Genomic DNA, 17,562 nt, shown 5'->3' on the forward strand with positions numbered 1-17,562 from the left:
ATTGTCTATGGTAATGATATTGACGCCGGCTTGGTTTTTTGTCAAATTTTGACATGTCGTTTGTTTCAATTAGTTGTCTGTAGATTTTTCATGTTTTAAAGATTAATAAATACGATTCCAGCAATGGATGATTCCTCCTCAGGTAATCAAATGTAACTAAATGATTGTCCATCTGAATTGTTCGTGTATCCCCTATTTTTATGTCTGACTGAAATTGTCTGAACTTATAAAGGGCCTGTTTACCTGATTTATTCTGTTGCTGCTTTCAGAATTACGGGATACTAGTGATGCTGAAATCCTGTCTGCTGCCGATGAAACGAAAGAGGCCGAAGGAAAACCTAAGAAAAGGAGAAGACGAAAGCGTGAACTCGAAATGGTATGTTTACATAGGTCAGACCAACCTAGTTTTTTGCATAGTGATGGATGTATCTCAATTCTCAACACCTTTGTAGGCGATTGTAGACGATACTCAAAGTAATAGTATTAATATTCCTCGACTAATACATTTCGCACCAGCATTATGTAATTTTGGAGAATCACTGACTCCTAACTCCCGACTCCCCGAACCATAGCCCAATATATTTTGTCAACAATGTTTAATATGGACAGACTTGTGTTTTATGATAATTTGGATGTTTTAAGTCATTTAAGGTGCCCCATAGAGACTACCTTTTAATTTCGTCGCCCATCTGTAGTAGACAAACTCATCAACTACTGTCTCCTACAATGTTCAGTGTGAGGTGGTCCCAGAGAGAAAAGCAAAAATTTGGATTTTTTGCATAATCTTTTTATTTTTGGTCCCATTCTATCTGTCGCAGTGATAACAATAAGTCTAGTATCTTTGATAATAATTATTTCAGACATTTTTCTGGGTAAATATGCCGCAGATGCCCGCATGAGCTTTTATAACTTTCTTTTTAGATCAAACCCAACGTAACCTTACCTAACTTAACCTGGCCCAACCTAATATAACCTAACATAATCTTAGCGTGTTATAATCAAATTTTAAACTAACAATTATTGGATCGAACAGGATCTGCGCCGACAGAAAAAGGTATTTTATAATTGTCTACATGGAATAAACTGTTTTCGTAAAAAAAATAATTATAAAAGCTCATGCGGGCATCTGCGGCACGAAAACCCATGTTGACTTTTTGTAATACCTTTTAGCTTATAAGTTTAGAAGTACCTACCTATTGTAAAGTCATATTATTTTATTTTTAATCGTTCACATGTTTACAGATAAAATTAGACGACGACGACGCTTCTAATGATGACGATTCGGATGATGAACCCGGCACAAAGCGTCAAAAAGACATCAGCTTCCTCGGAAGTCCAGGATCTCACTCGCCGGGTAATTCAGGAGTTCGGGAGCCACGGTCATGTGTTTTAAATCAACGGCAGAAAAGGAAACCTCTCTCTAGGCTATTGGAGCAGCTGTTGAGGAACTTGGAAAAGAGAGATCAGAATCAATTCTTCGCGTGGCCAGTCACGGACAATTATGCTCCTAATTATTCAACAATCATCAAGCGACCAATGGATTTTTCTTCCATGAAGCAGAAGATTGATGATAATGATTACAGATCCTTGAACTGTTTCATCGTAAGATTACTTTTTTATGTTGTTACATTGTCTATGATATGTCTTAACTTACGTAATACCTTTATCTACCACTTCCCTCACCGTGTCACTTTATACAGGGTACAGGTATCATGGGTATCCGATATTTTTTCAACATAATATTATAGCGCCTGTACACGTGCATGTATTTACTGGCAGCAATAGTGCGTATTTTAAACTATCGTGACAATAACTGTTTACATGTAAAAGTGCTGACTGTCTCCAATCTCATTCTTCAAGAGTAAGCGAGACGCTATTTTGTCATTTTATGGTACTATTTCACAGGCAGTGAAAATTGGTTAACCTCGAGATGAGTATAGTTGGTTTTTTTGCCGGCAGGTTTGCCAGTATCGTTCTACTGCGCAGGTGCAGACCGAAAAAATCCCTACTGTCACATGAAAACTTTTTTGATTCATGCATGCAAGCTTGCAACTGCAGGAAATACATGTTTTTTTTTTTTTTTTGACCATGTCCGATCCTAATAGGATCATATGGGCCTCCACAGGGTAGAGGTTTGTATTAACAGATTTTGTTTTTACAAGAAATGGATGTCAGCCACTTGCTCAACCTATTAATACACAAATTGAAAAACAATATGTGTACTTGCCAGACCCACGATTCGAACCTGTGACCCACGGCGTGATAGTCCAACGCTTAAGCCGCGCGGCCACCGTGGGTGTTACCCATACACCCACCCATACATTTTCTTGTTAAGGCCGCGATAATACTTACTGTCAACAGTAAGTCCATGCACGTGTAAACGGGGTATTATATCTAGTGAAAACTGTTTATTATTTATACTCAAATTATACATACATTGATTGTTATATTAATATGTACTTACTATGCATCAAGCTTAAGCGAGGGAAATATAACTACAATATAGCAGCTCTCGTGGTGCAGTGCATAAGGTGCTAGTCTTTTATCTGGCGTTGAGGTGGTGAGGTAGCGTTGAAAAGAATATTATATGTATATATTATACATATTATTATTATTTACAAAAAAAAGTACACCGCAATATTGTTGAGGCACAATAAAATTTAAGAGTTATACTCAACCAGCATTTTGTACCCAGCTTTGCTTGGGGGTTTCCCCTCGTATTTGTAAAGTATTGCTATTTCAAATTACTACAAAACAAAATAATCAATGTGTTAGTTGCCAGGGTGTCAAGATTGTTGCATTTGCTTGGTTAGATTACATTCTTTTCCCCGAAGATAATCTTACAGTCTTTGACACATACAATTATTTATTGACACTCACTGTCCCTGATAGATGTACCTAGTTCTTCACCTCTTCGAGCTGATTGCTGTTGATGAATTCTCTTTTTGGGCAGCAAAGTAGTTAAACATGCCTGTAGGTGTTGTCGATGTGAGGGCCAATGGTGTTGTGACGAGGAGAGATGAGAAGTCGTTGTCGTGATTATGAAGGGCGTGAGGTTATTTAAATTGCGTCAGCACATGTGTACAATTGTTACAATAATGTGAATCACAGCACAGAGCGATGTGCTTCGGTCGAAAACTTACAATCGAATAATTCTCTTTTTATCAATCATGACGTACTGATTATTATTTTATCAACTTATAATTATGTAATAATTAGGCTATTAACTAACTAAGTGAGAACAGATATACAAAGATTATTGTCGCGGTCATTGATCTACAAAGTTAGCTATAACTCGATACCTACATGGAAATGTCTATTAATTCAATTTGTAATATGTAATATCGCCATGTGCCTTTTGTCTTTTGATACGTTTATTTTGAAGCCTACAATGCCACTTATAGTTCTATGAGTTCCTGCATTCTGTTTTGGATGTCTTCTGAGTCGGGCGATAAAATTATGACATGGTTAAATTATAGGGATTTTTCCCATTTATAGGGATTCCTTTATTATTTTAGTCATGTTAATTTTAAGTAATGTTTTGATATTATGAGTTTAGTGCATTAGTATCTGTTGTACATTGATTTTTATTGTACTGATTCTGTTAAAAAAACATACACATAATATAAGAATATACTACATGTATATTTGCTGCAATTAAGTATCTACTAATTGAATTTTATTTGATTTATGATAGTATTGTAGTGTGTGATATTGCAGAGTAGTAGCTCTGAGATATTGTAAAAATATCAACTATACTATCAATAAAATAATATAACCTCTAGAGATATAATCAGTTGAAATTTCCACACTGTAAATAGTTACATAATATTTAAAGATATTACTACAGAGTAACATTGATTATTTCTGGGGATGTTCCGCATCTACAGCATCTGTGGACCGAACGCCACTACTGTTGTAATAATCATAAAATGACATTTTCAGGGCGATTTCAAGCTGATGTGCAACAACGCTATGAAGTACAATAAAACGGGGACAGTTTACCACAAAGCGGCTCGAAAGCTGCTACATATCGGGATGCGGCAGTTGCAGCCGGCCAAGCTCCGCCCCCTCGGCAACATCCTCACTTACATGTACGAGATCCCAATACGCGAGCTCGGCTTCGACATGGGCAAGATGGATGTGGTCAGTCAAACTCGTTGCTAACTACATTCTCATATCAATGTCTTGTCATCAGCAGTCAATTTTATCACCCTATCTTCACCGGCTTATTTTCCATTGAACATCATGCACATTCGGAGTCATCACTAGAGTTAATTATCATTAAAGGATGGTCGATTATTATCTACATGTAGTTGTTTTCTAAATTTTAATGTTTTGCATAATGTAGGTTGAAAAGTAACTGTTTGTTTTTTTTGTCAGTGAGTATACACCCAATTATCATCTGATTGTGTTCATTTAAAGTTATTTTTAAGTTCAATTGGTTATAGATTATCTAAAATAAAACCAAATGGATGTTTATGATGTTATTAATTAATTACATGCAAGTCATCATAATAATGACAAACCGATTTACAAAAACATCATTTAATCTAATAAATTGTTGAATTACTAAAGGTTATAATGAGTTTCAAACTTATCAATTCGGTTATCTTAATTTCAATTATTTATCGATAGATACTTGACAATTTGTTAATTAATTAATTTTTGATTTTCGTTCGTTGCGTGTCTGTCGCATTCGAAGCGTTTGATGTTATTATACTGAAGTGTTTTTTTATATTTGATGTTTTTTGATGTATTTACATTTTTATTTCTATGTTGCATTTATTTTTTTGAATCGGAAATTAACATCATTCTCTAATCTTATGATAGCCTCCTAAACCAGCTGGAAAACAAAAGGTATGCTAGTTATAAAAATCATAGATGTAGTGTGAGTAATAGATAGTATGTTTTGTAAATAACCTCTTCAAAATCAATCATTTAAAAGGGTATGTATTTTTTCATAACATAATTACATCAAGAGAAGTCTTATTGTATATCTATAGGTAGGTATATATATTTTTTGAATAGGTTATTTTAATAATGCTTTAGTGAATTGTTAATGTTTATTGTTTTAATTGAAAGAAAAGGTCACTATTGTAATATTAAAATAGATTGCAGGTTTTATGGATTAATTGTGGCTAAGCTCAGATCTTGATATTAAAAACATAATAAGCCATATAATGAAAAACAACGTATCTGTAGAGCAAACGGTACATTGATAACTCAAATATCGTAATTTTTTTTATCCTTATATTGATTAATATATTGTATGTCTTCATTTAATTCATATTTAAATTATTCCTAGAGTTATCGACAAAATAAATAGTGCATAATGTTGAATTAATATTTATTGTCACTAAAATCAGCATTTCGATTTAAAAATACCGTCATATTGTAAAATTAGCGTTGTAGCGCAATGTCACGGTACAGAACTGAACGGAAATTATTACTAGCACAGTAAGAATAAGGTTAAAGAAACATCTTCATTTTAAAGTTTTGCAATGTGATGTAGTGAAATCATAATATCTGTACCTCAGAGGCAGACGGATGCAACTCCGTTTTTGGGGAAAATGAGTTTTTTTAAGAATCGTCATGCTAAAGGCTTTATCTATTAGTGGCAGAGAGGTGAAAGTCCTAGTCCAAGATATGCATAGCATAAAGATGCAAATGCCATACCTACCTTAGAAGCAGAAGGATGCAAATCCAATAATCCACTAAGATAAAATTCTCTCAAACCGTCTGCAATATGTACTAGACGAGAACCAGCCAGGAGAACGAGCTTTAGTGGAGGATACAGCACTATGGACCATATTATCCAAGTCATCAGAGAAATCAGAGCGGTAGCAGGAATACAAGCTGCCGGTATCCATGGGTTTTATAGACTATGAGAAAGCGTTCAATTCCATAAAGAAATTTTCAATACTTGATGCACTCAGAAATCAAGGAATCCCCGGGCGCTATATAAATATTTTCAATAATATATACAGTAGCGCAACAACATCTCCATAAACCATCGCGCATTTCCTATCAGCAAAGGAGTCCGACAAGGTGATACAATCTCACCTAAACTATTTACAGCTACATTTGAACACTTATTTAGACAACTTGACTGGAATGACACGGGTCCCCATAAATGGAGAATACGTGAGTCATCTACGCTTTGCCGATAACAATAAATAGTAGTTTGCAAGACTCAGTAGGCCTCCAAAGCAGAATGCAGTAACTCGCTGGAGTAAGCAACAAAGTAGGCTAGAAAATAAATGTATCAAAGAATAAAGTCATGTTCAACTGCTTTGCGGGCCAAAAAGAGATCCTCATCAATGGCATTCAGCTCGAACAGGTGATAAACTACATCTATCTGGCGCAATAAGTGTCTATAGATGGATGTATATTTGATGAAATTGTTCGCAGAGTAAAGCTAGGCTGGAGTGCTTTTGGCCGCCTGAATAATTTCTTCGAAAATGCCTAAAGTGCAAAGTGTTCAACCAGTGTGTACTTCCCGTAACCACATACGTGTGAAACATTGAGCCTAAGTAAAAGAGAGATCCAGAAACTTAGAGTAGCACAACGTGGTATGGAAAGGTGCATGCTGGGCATAACGCAAAAGGACAAAAAAAGGAATGAGTGGATAAGGGAACAGACAAGTATTAATGATGTGATAGAGTTTGCTAAAAACCTCAAATGGAAATGGGCTGGAACATGGCTCGAAGAAAGGACAATCGTTGCACAAATTTAGTTATCCAGTGGTATCCAAGAGGTAAAAAACATCCGCAAGGTAGACCTAGAGGCCGCTGGATCGATGAAATGATAAAGTTCTGCGGAAAAACTTGGCAACGCAACGCACAGGAACGAGAGAAGTGGAATCAGCTTGGAGATTAGCGAGGCCTTCATCCAGCAGTGAATAGATTCAGGCTGATGATGATGATATAATAAAATTAAAAAAAAAAATTGTTTTGCTTTGTTATATTTATACCTATAATTTTTTTTAACTTATAAATTGTTTTATTTTGGCTAGGTAAATAGGATACAAATCCACATTAACAAAATATCTTTAGAGGCAGAAGGATGCAAATCCACTCTACGTTTTTTATTTTATTTTTTTTAGATATAAAATTGTATTATATTTATTCCTTTCTTACATATTCCAGAAGTACCTACTTTAATTGATGTAGAATAAAAAAAATAATGATCATTCTATGTATATTTTCTTAGAAGTTATGAGTATTTGTTTAAAATAAAAATTGTTTTTTGGCTCTCCTGAACAATTGGGTATTTGGATTTGCATCCGTCTGCCTTTGAGGTACAGATATTATATAGACATTTCGATATATCTACTTGCTTCCCAGACGAACAAATCAACCAGATTTACATATCTACTTAAACTAAGTGCTGTTATGAACATTGACGATTTTTGGCTTATCAATTTATTCACGCCATGCACGGGTACAGTTCATAATTTTTTTATCACTTCTATGTCTATTCTGTATAGTTACACATAATAATCTTGTAACTCATTTTAGTCTATGTTTGAAATTGTCCTATAACATTTATCTCAGTAGCAATAAATGTGCCAACGCGCTTGTTAAAAAATCACCTCGAATACACTGTTATTGTGTCAAAATTAATTAACGTAACAATGTGCCAAATATTTAAAATATCAGTCTTATATTGACTATTGAATTAGTTTTGTATGTTACTAATAATTGTGGGCTTTAAGTTTAAAGAACAATCGGCTCAAGCCATAATTAAATTTTTTTTAATGAAAGTCAAATAACCAGTAAATGTCCAAACAAATTTTTCGAAAATTGATAATGTTGAAAGTTAAATGGCGTAACCTCGGTAATTTTGTACAAACACGTATCTCAATCTTTGTCAGTTTTGAGTGGTTTGATGTAGTGAATTCAGAATTGCACATATTCTACTAACATGTATCTCAAAACATACTTTATAACATAATAGATTTAAGCAATGCAAAAAAATCGTATCACAGTAAAAGACTTACACTTACTTAAACTTGAATTATTATAAACTTGTATCTTGAGTTACGTGTTTGTAAGTACATGGAATACTGAACTCCGACAGATGATTATACTGGAGTTATTTCTCTTAAGTCAAGGTATGTGTTTACTGCAATAATAAGTAACAGTAAAGTTGCAACGCATTCTCGTATCTTCGATAATATGACTGATCGGTTGAAAGTTTAGTACGAGATATTGAAGAAAAATAACATTTTTTTCATTAAAATATATATATATATAGTACCTAACTAAATGGATATTTCATTGAATTTATTTCTGAATTTAAAACCGAGAGGATAAAGTTGTTGTGTTTTTTTGAAATACGTGTGTAGAAAATTACCGATGGTAACCCATATTAAATATTGTATAGAAATAGGAATTTTAGGCTTCGAAATTTCAAATACAGACGTACAAAACTTTAATGCCTAATATTGTAGCGTATAAATAAAAATAAATATGGAACCAAAAATAATGTTACTTTTAAAATCTTTTTTTTACTGAAAACACTGATTTCACGCTTCAGCTAATTGTCCTATGAGACTCTGAATTTATCTCTGTAAATAGTAAAAATTGTTCTCAAGGCCATAAATTGAATCAAAACTGATTGACTGCGAAGATTTAAATATGTATTGACTGAAGCATTTTTCTCTGTCCTCAGAAGGCACTCAAGCAGGAGACGAACAATGTTGATAATGAGGCAGACGGAGACGAAGCCAAAGACAACATTTCCGCCGTTGATGATGAGATGAAATTAAAAATGGAGGCTATAAGGGAGCAGCATCGAAAAAGGCTTGCTAAAAAAGGTATTAAATAATTGGAAATATCTTTTACATTTTTATCATTTAGAATGGGAGCATGTGTATCTGCGATAGTCTCAATTATGTACCTTCTTTTTACTACCATCTGTTTAAATCATGCATAGTCTGTGCAAGTGGGAAACCTTTTGTACTCTTGATTTGGTCCGTACATCTATAAGTAGTTTTTTCTAACTGTGTATTAAAAATTCTATTACAAAATCCCGACTATATTATGTATTTAGCTTCTTATCCATTCAATTTTTATTTCAACATGCTCACTCCTAGACTGCAAATATTATGGACATTATGTTGTGAATATGTAGTATTAATCATAGTAAAACTATTCACTCTCTTAATAATAGTGTTAATCTTATTAATACATATGTATTACTTTTTATAAGGATTGGTTGGTAGACATTTCCCCACCTATCAAATATCTAGGACAGGGTTGGCGAACCTTGTTGTGGATATAAATGAATTAATATAATTGTTTGCTACTGTATTAATTAGTTTGGTTCTTAATCCACAAATCGACACCAGAATTGCTCTGACCAGACAAGGCATTCTCTCGCTGCAGTGTTCTCAAGCATTGTAAATCAATCAAAGCAATCCACTTGAGTAACACTAATATGAAGACCAATTAATATTTTCTTTGAACAGTGGCTTGCTTGACTAAAAAACTTTTTATCTTTTTTTATCATACTGAAAAATATATTCTAAATTACCTAATGCTGCCACTGCTGAACATGTGATAAGTGGTATGTAGGTAGGACCTTATAAATCACAGTGCCGAAAAATGTCTATAAAAAGTCTAATTATGATGCAAAATAAAAACCAACTAGCAAAAAATATCGGTAACGTATTCAACTATGATGCCAGCTAAGAAATAAACCACTCAATGGTAGTGCCAGTGAAATAATGACAATTTCGTGATTACTATACAGGTGGCTCCGATCGTATACGGCGGCAGCAAAGCTGTTAAAATATGTTTAAAGCTTCAATTTGACATTACAATCCTATGCCTTTCTCCTTTAAATAATTATGAATGTCTTTTCAGCCTTCCCTCGTTTGGACGCTGAAGGCTTTACATCTCTTAAGGTGTTGGTGGATAATGATGGCATGTCACCGACAAGTAATCAGAGACCAGTCTCTTTGGGCCTATACACAGGACGAATAGCTCATGGAACAGGGACACTTCAGGGTAAATGCGATTTGAAATAAGCTAATGAATAATACGTGATGTGGATTAGGATTGAATAATCTAATAGTTTCAATATATTTTAACTATCTAGTTCTTGATTCAGTTAGAAATTAAATTGGTGAGATAATAGTAATCGAGATATGGGTGCAATATTTTCTCCTTCCCAAATTGATTGTGTAATTACGCAGTCGAAGCAAGTCTGCCAAAGTGACAGCATGTATTAATTCTTGTGCAAACTTAAGGCTTGCACTCAAACAGGAAATCATTATACATAATCAATAGTTATGTTCCTGCATGAAAGTGATGATAAAACTCATAATATTGTAATAATAAGATCATTTTTGTTTCCAGGATTTAAGGAAGATCGAAGAAATATTGTAAAAGGTGTTAAGCCTTTAAATTATGGCGCGTTTGGGTCCTACGCACCAAGCTATGATTCCACATTTGCAACATTATCCAAAGAAGATTCACATTTACTATATTATACTTTTGGTGAGTTGAAGTTTATTGTTAAATATTCATCGTTGTCTAAAATAGCAAATTTATATCATAATTTTACATTACTTATTTCAATGAAGTTGAAGAAAACCTCCAGAAAACAGAGCCTAACTATAAGGAAGTAACATGATTACATGAGCAGCAATGTAGTGAACTTTACACCATTTCATATCTGTCAAAAATCGCATGCATTTAAAAAAACACTTAGACTCAATCCCATGATTCAGATTATAAAATGTGCAGATATGTCAAAAACGATCTATTGTGTTAAATGGTTGACTTTCAACTGATGATATGTCAAAAAATAGGCACGAAATATTTGACAGGTAACGAATGACAGGACTGAAATTCGTACCACAAGTTGGATAACTCTTTACCAATTCAACCACACTAGGTACATTCCTGAATTCGCATCAATTTCTGTAAAACTAAAAGCTCATAGTCGTCGATCCCTTGAGGATGCGCGCAAATTTATCCGCACAAATGTTTTCAACCTCTGCAACGTACATTTTGTAGTAAGTAGTATGCGATTACAGTTTATATAAGTACAGATTTTTGGTTTGCCTATTCGTGTTAGACGATATGCAGCCAATGAGGTATCAGTTGATTAGTATGGAACTATTTTCAGCCAATGCGATTTTACATCCTTATGATGTAGGTGAGTCCAAACTAAGTGTAGATTCTGTCTGATTTTCATTTGTAAGGGCGTTCCATAAGGGTACTGAAAAAATGAAACGTAATTGGGTCAAATTCTTTGATTAGCACATGAAGTTAATGTGGACCAGAATGTTAGAATGGAGTGCACATGGATATGTTTAAAGTATTTAAGTAGTATTATTGTTTATAGTGCTATCTAATGATATTCTTATATTTCATAGGTGATGAAAGTGGTCTTTCATCGAATGATAGTGTATTAAGATTTTCATCCGATTCTCCATGGAATTGTATTTACAACATGGATGAGTTATTCCCAAATCGAAATGTATTGAAGTCTTCGCCTGATAATACAACTGAGGTAAGATGGCTTACAAACTAACAACATAAGAAAATATTGCAAAAGACTGCCATATTATACGCTTAGGCAAATTCCAGTGTTGAAGGGTGGAGGTAGGCTGTTAAGATCTGACATAAATAGTGCACACTAAACTTTGTTAGTCATACATATTTGTTTTCATTGAAAAAAGACTACAATTTGTAGATGGTGTTAGTTAGTTTTTAAAATTCAATTAAACCCTGCGAAAACCAAGCCATATTCAATAAAAACAAATACGTATAACAGAAAAAGTTTAATGCTCACTATGTCGGATCTAACAGCCTACTACCCTTCACCACTGGCAGATTCACAAGCTTATTAAAAAACTATTACTGCTCATTGGTATACTGGAGTAAATTAAGTGTCACATTTTTTTTCATTGACTTTAATAATCTGATGTGAATCTTAGCCTCCTCGAGGAGGATTCACAACAGATTTTTTTGTTTGTTTGTGAGAAATGGATGTTAGTCGCTTGGTCAATCTATTAGATCCATTCTGGCTCCAAACACATTTAAAAACAACATATGAATTTGTCAAACACGGAATTCGAACCCACGACTTCACAAGCACACAGTTTACCACTCGTCCATATGATTATGACATTAGAAAACAATCAATAATAATTATTGTTTTCTTGACTACTTTGTTACACCAAAAGTAATATTCGATAATATAAGCGTACCACATTAGTGCGACGTTCATACATTTTTTTTCCTTTTTTAAAACCATTTCATTTCATTTCAAAAAATTTACTATACAATCATTCTCCAAACGCCGGGACTCGTACCCTTGTGCACACCGTACCATCGTCTTGTGTGGGTGTCGCAACTGTCAAGTGCTGTGACTCAATATTAGTATATATCATAATGATAGTTTTACCTTTAATAATTGTTGAATATCCAATGTATACTGATCCGAAATGTAATTTAACTCATCACAAGCTTAATACTACAACGTTCGAAGTCTTCATCTTTGAGAAAACAAACCCAACAATAAAGTAGTATTTCTAAGCTGCCTCATTGTTACTTTCGTTTCACTGAGGACAAACACTTAGTACCTTGTAATTATTCTCCACTCGCGTTATGCTATTTTTTTGACATTATGAATCCGCTTTCACTAGGTTGGGACTGGGTTCTTTATGTTATCAAAAGGTTTTATATCCCAATTAAAAAAATTCTCTTGATATTTCTAGACCGATATCGCTGACGCAAAGGTGGACATTGAGAGGCTCAAGACCCTCGCTGAGATTGGCGTGGATGTGGATTTCTTGGCGGACGTTGAAGATGATATAATAGCTTCACAACAAGACTACGGCCTTCAGCAGGCACTGCAGAGTAATCTGGTTGTATTGCGCAAGTTAGAGGCAGAACAGAGGGAACGGTAATTGAATTTCTGTCCATCTTACATCACCAACAGTGGAGGTAGATACATGGGTAGCAAGTAAATTCCCAGTTTAATAACAAAATAGTCCCGAAATAAACTCCTGTGAATATTGTTGAGTCAGATTGTTGATTTACATTATTTTTTGACATATTATTTTCTTTTAACTTATAAAAATGTTTACACACAGACTAAAAAGTATTTTACCAGTATTTAGTAGTATCAACCTAATAAAATATTTCACAGCTTATTATGCCAAATTGTATTGATTATGTATGTTGTTGACTTCTCTGTTTCCAACACCATATGGGGACCCTCAGAGGGACATGATGTAGTATGAAATATTAATATCCGGTTTTATTAATTTTAATTTAATTGTTATTGGATGGATAATTCAATGTATTAACCCTTTCTAAGCGTTACGAATCCCGACTTAGTACAACAGTGCGCGTTGTGATTTCAAGCATCAATAAATCGTAATAAATGTCAGTCAAACATACACAAATAGAGTAGTAAAAAATCGGAGTCAAGTTCAAAAATGATTATGACAGAACCTAATATTTTATGTGACTCTAAAAATAAACATTCGTCGCCTAAATCTGATAAGAAATCACGAACAAGACTTCTTCATTGAAAAAATGCCAGCTTACTCGAGCGGCGCCATGACACTTACGAAATGGTGCTGGACTAATGCGTCGATGACAGATTAACAAGTGTAAGAACAGTTCAGTATTCTTATAGTCTACCGGCTACCATTTCGACAAATATGTCATACACATAATGAATAATAATATGGTTTATGACTTTTATGAGCATTTTTGTTGAGTGTGTTGAAAAAATATCAGTCATAAATAACTCATTTTTATAGCATCCAGGACATCTCAAACTGTGTAACTTTTGTTTGAACTCGCATACACATTGCAGCACTGCAGGCCGAGTATAAATAAATCATCCTTGAGAACTACTGGCTATTTGAGAGTGATGTACTTACCACCAGTGCCTGGTTTGTACCTACCATTGACCCCGAACTGAATGGAATCGAATGACACATAGTTTATATAACAAAATGGTTTATTTTTCGAATACCTATTACAATTCGTAAAATATTAAATTTCAAACACTTTTTGCACTTCTAAATGCTTTATAGTCACCACAATTTTATTTTCAAGTTCATTTGTTTTTTTTTTATTATATTACTTCAATAACCTGGTACTAGAATAGGTAATCTCTTATTTTATTATAATGACGTGATAGTAAGTAACTCGAGTTATTTTCGACTATAAATATAAGAAGAATTCTACATAAAAAAAATAGTAGTCATGAATCAAACCCTTTTGAATAGTATTACGAAAAAAATAATTCTCAAGTGTCTGTCTCACACCAGCAGACGATGATTTGCCGCGCAGTGTATAAAAATTCAGTAGCGCGGGACCTGGTGTTTGCGTAATACGACAATTTCCGCATTTATGCGGGAACGGGCGTCTGAGTGTTCGTGTCTTTTCTTTATAAATGGCTGATAACTAGGGTAAATAAATAATTTTTGTCTGTTTCACCTAATACTATAACCAGAAAATAGTATTTAAAAATGTTAATCAATGATAAACAAAGAGACATATTAAATCGCGGACTTCTAGGTATATTTAAATGACACCTGGTTCAAATTATTTTCCGAAACTATAAACTCGCGGATAATATACTGGCAGATAGGCGAATGAATGCAATCTCCAAAAGCATTCCTTTTGTAAAAATATTTTGTAAATTCACTTTGATCAATGTAACTTTCGAATATTCTATTTAACAGTTTACGCACCAAATAGTTTTTCAATCACTAAAAAACAATATAACTTATTATATCGCAAACTCGTATCGTTACAAACACGTCAGTCAAATGTCTTCGGCGCACATGCACTAAGAAGCGATAAGACACTATATACGCGGCAAATTTGAATTGGCCCGATGACTGATATATTTTTATTCAAGACACGCTCCCGAAAAATATTTATTTAAATTAGATAGAACAAAAGTTTAGGCTATCCATTGACAGATGTCAAGAGAAGGATGATTTTTGAATAAATTAAATCAATATTCGAATTATTCGCGCCTGGCGGAAAGCAGTACTAGGCAAACGAAAATCGAAATGACTTTAGTCAGCTGACGCGCGGATGACTCGCGCGTATAGGCTGACTAAAGTCAGTTGCCGCGTTAGAAAGGTTAATAGATTATTTGTGTTGCCTTTTGAATTTGTTTTTAATAAATGTCTGTTTTATAAAGATTAGTTGAAAATTTCCCTCTGAGGCGGACGAAACCGGTCCAGATTTATTGATTAAAAGAGGACTAAGTACTAAAAAAATTGTGTTTTATTAAATTAAATCAATAATACAATGCATTTCCACCATGAATTGACAGTTCACAAAATAAAAGAAATTAATTTTTATTACTTTTTCCGAAATGAACAACGAATTGAGCCGTGTTGCTAACAGTCGCTAACTGCAATCAGGACTATTTATAATTAAATTTTGATTGATCTGAAAGTGTTCATTATTGTATTATGATTTTGCCTTTTATTACAGTTTGTCGCAGCCAATACCGACTCATTTGTCTATGGTGCCAAAGCCGTCTTTGTCTGAACAAGAGGTCGCAAGAGCAGTTGTTGCCAACTTGAAGGATATGGCAGCGCGTGTCCAACCGCAGCATGTCGCACCTTTAATGAGTGTCAGAAAAGCAATGGGAATTACCCTTGCTCACCTTGGTAAGTATATTATTCTACGATGTTTTGTACTTATTTTTTAATAGAGCCATCTGGACCCTAAAGTTAAAGTGTTACTCAACATATTCATTATTGTAATTTGTGGCAGTTTAGTCACAGTCGTGTGAAAAATACTTGTATTTTGATCTAGCTTTTCATATAAATTAAAGAATTCATTGTTATTCATCATCTCTTCTCAAAGAAATTCTCCAAATGTAAATGGAACTATATTTTGGTATATCTCTGATTAAATGTTTGCAAGTTGCATTTTTTGTTGTTTTTGAAGGTTTGGATGTTAGTGTGAAAGATATTTTTTCTGACGAAGATTCACTTTAATATCTAAGACTCCCGTATTGCATAAGCAACTGGTTTCGCACACCATGTTTTTCAGGTTTGATTCTCGATGAGGCTTTTTTTTAATACTATAACAGGCCATGAGGCGCAATGACAGTAGTGTAATTACTGATATAAGTGAGACAATCGCAAATATTTTAGTTTGGTTTTGATAAAATCACATAAATATATTGTGACCTAACCAGCAATCAAACCCGGAGCCCCACTGGGCTACTGGGTCGCTACGAGGTTACAATACATAATATGGTGTGATTTTATCAAGGTGTGTCTGTGATATATTTCACTACTGTAATTGGTGTCCTTGTGACCTTTTATAGTGTGACAAATTAATATGTTTTCTTTAGAATGTAGAATTGTGTGATTTTTGAGTAATTTTCATGTTTTAACATTTACACGTTTAGATACCCCAATGTCACTGGATGAGTTAAACGAAATATCTCCGGAGCATGCGATGCTTGGTGAGCAGCTGATGAAGGATGGCACCACGGACGGGCTGAGTGACATTATCAAGTCAGATGACAAGCCAGTTTCTGTCAGATCTGAATTGAAACATTTTCTAACCGAATTTAAGCCTACCCTGGACGTCAAATCGGATTAATATAAGCCGGTTGTTGTGTGATTATATATATATATTATTATTTTATTATGATATTATAATGATGTTGTATCCGTATTTATTGGATATGTACTCATTATTTATTTTTGACTCAAATAAACAGCAGTATTTTTATAAATTCATTGTTTTTTTGGTACCTACTTTAATATTTACATTACTCAGGTTGCGGGCTCATCTAATTAATACGGCCTGCAGAAGCGAAGTGGCGAAGTGCAGGGTTGGCGAACCTTTTTACGTACGCATGCCAAAATTTCCCAAATATTATTTTTCGACTCTCTGACGTGTAGAGCAGTTTTTCATGGGGAAAAAATATTTTTTAAGAACACATAGCACACATATAGGTTTATCATTTTTCAATTACGCCACACATTTCTCACATTTCTGTCCACCAAATTTGAAACTGTGTGCCAGAATTATTACTACTAGCTCCACCAATTATTATTTTTTAATCTGGTACAGCCATTTTTGTGGAAGGAAGTAATGAAATGATTGTTACTGTATTACTTATTTTGATTCTTTACGCACAAATTGACATCATAATTGCTCGGAACAGATGGGGCATTGCTACAGTGGTCTCAAGCATTGTAAATCGATCAAATCAGAGGTTCGCGGTGCGGCTTCCCCCGCCGCCTGATGAGGTTAGTGCGATATCCCTTGAACATTATTTTTATATAAAACCATACCTTTAATTCGAATTTCGTAATTCGAAATGATTTCAGAGTCCAGGCATGCAAAATATTCAATAAATCGTAATAAAGTACACTATTTCATGAGGCAGTCATTGAAAATTGTGACAGATTTTTCTTAAAACATGAATTACTTATTTTAAGAAGGTAATATAATTAATAATCCTGACATTTTATGACCCATTAACACATATGGAATCGGAAATTTCGTAGGCACATCTATGATTGTA

The 17,562-nt window shown here is 34.0% G+C and overlaps 2 protein-coding genes across 3 annotated transcripts in view; one reads left to right on the forward strand and one right to left on the reverse strand.

Moving 5' to 3' along the window:
• Brd7-9 (Bromodomain containing 7/9) lies at positions 1–16,753 on the forward strand. The gene is made up of 11 exons (XM_085946690.1): positions 1–142; positions 270–376; positions 1,243–1,602; positions 3,946–4,146; positions 8,680–8,824; positions 9,876–10,019; positions 10,371–10,511; positions 11,396–11,532; positions 12,743–12,930; positions 15,501–15,679; positions 16,432–16,753. The coding sequence occupies exons 1-11, from the start codon at positions 124–126 to the stop codon at positions 16,626–16,628; spliced, it is 1,818 nt and encodes a 605-aa protein (XP_085802816.1). The 5' UTR covers positions 1–123; the 3' UTR covers positions 16,629–16,753.
• Positions 10,488–17,562, reverse strand: part of LOC147072433 (neuroglian-like) — a 25,124-nt gene continuing 18,049 nt past the window's right edge. The window contains exons 5-6 of one of the 2 annotated variants that reach the window (XR_015070600.1): positions 10,830–11,238; positions 10,511–10,776 (exon numbers count right to left, since the gene is read on the reverse strand). Coding sequence is in view for 1 of the 2 variants with exons in the window: in XM_085946691.1 (XP_085802817.1) it covers positions 11,165–11,238 (74 nt within the window). In the remaining variant the exon portion in view is untranslated. Of the gene's footprint in view, positions 11,239–17,562 lie in introns of both variants that reach the window. The other variant, XM_085946691.1, reaches the window with a different exon arrangement.

This window comes from Rhyacophila brunnea, unplaced genomic scaffold (genome assembly GCF_057557595.1).
Source record: "Rhyacophila brunnea isolate RB1 unplaced genomic scaffold, BYU_Rbru_1.0 scaffold_2, whole genome shotgun sequence".
Taxonomy (NCBI): Eukaryota; Metazoa; Arthropoda; class Insecta; order Trichoptera; family Rhyacophilidae; genus Rhyacophila; species Rhyacophila brunnea.

What these genes read in the sequence shown, in the direction of transcription:
- Brd7-9 (XM_085946690.1), top strand. An exon ending in ACATGGGCAAGATGGATGTG is followed by an intron (nt 4,147 to 8,679) that starts GTCAGTCAAACT and finishes CTCTGTCCTCAG; the next exon opens with AAGGCACTCAAGCAGGAGAC. An exon ending in GAGGCAGAACAGAGGGAACG is followed by an intron (nt 12,931 to 15,500) that starts GTAATTGAATTT and finishes CTTTTATTACAG; the next exon opens with TTTGTCGCAGCCAATACCGA.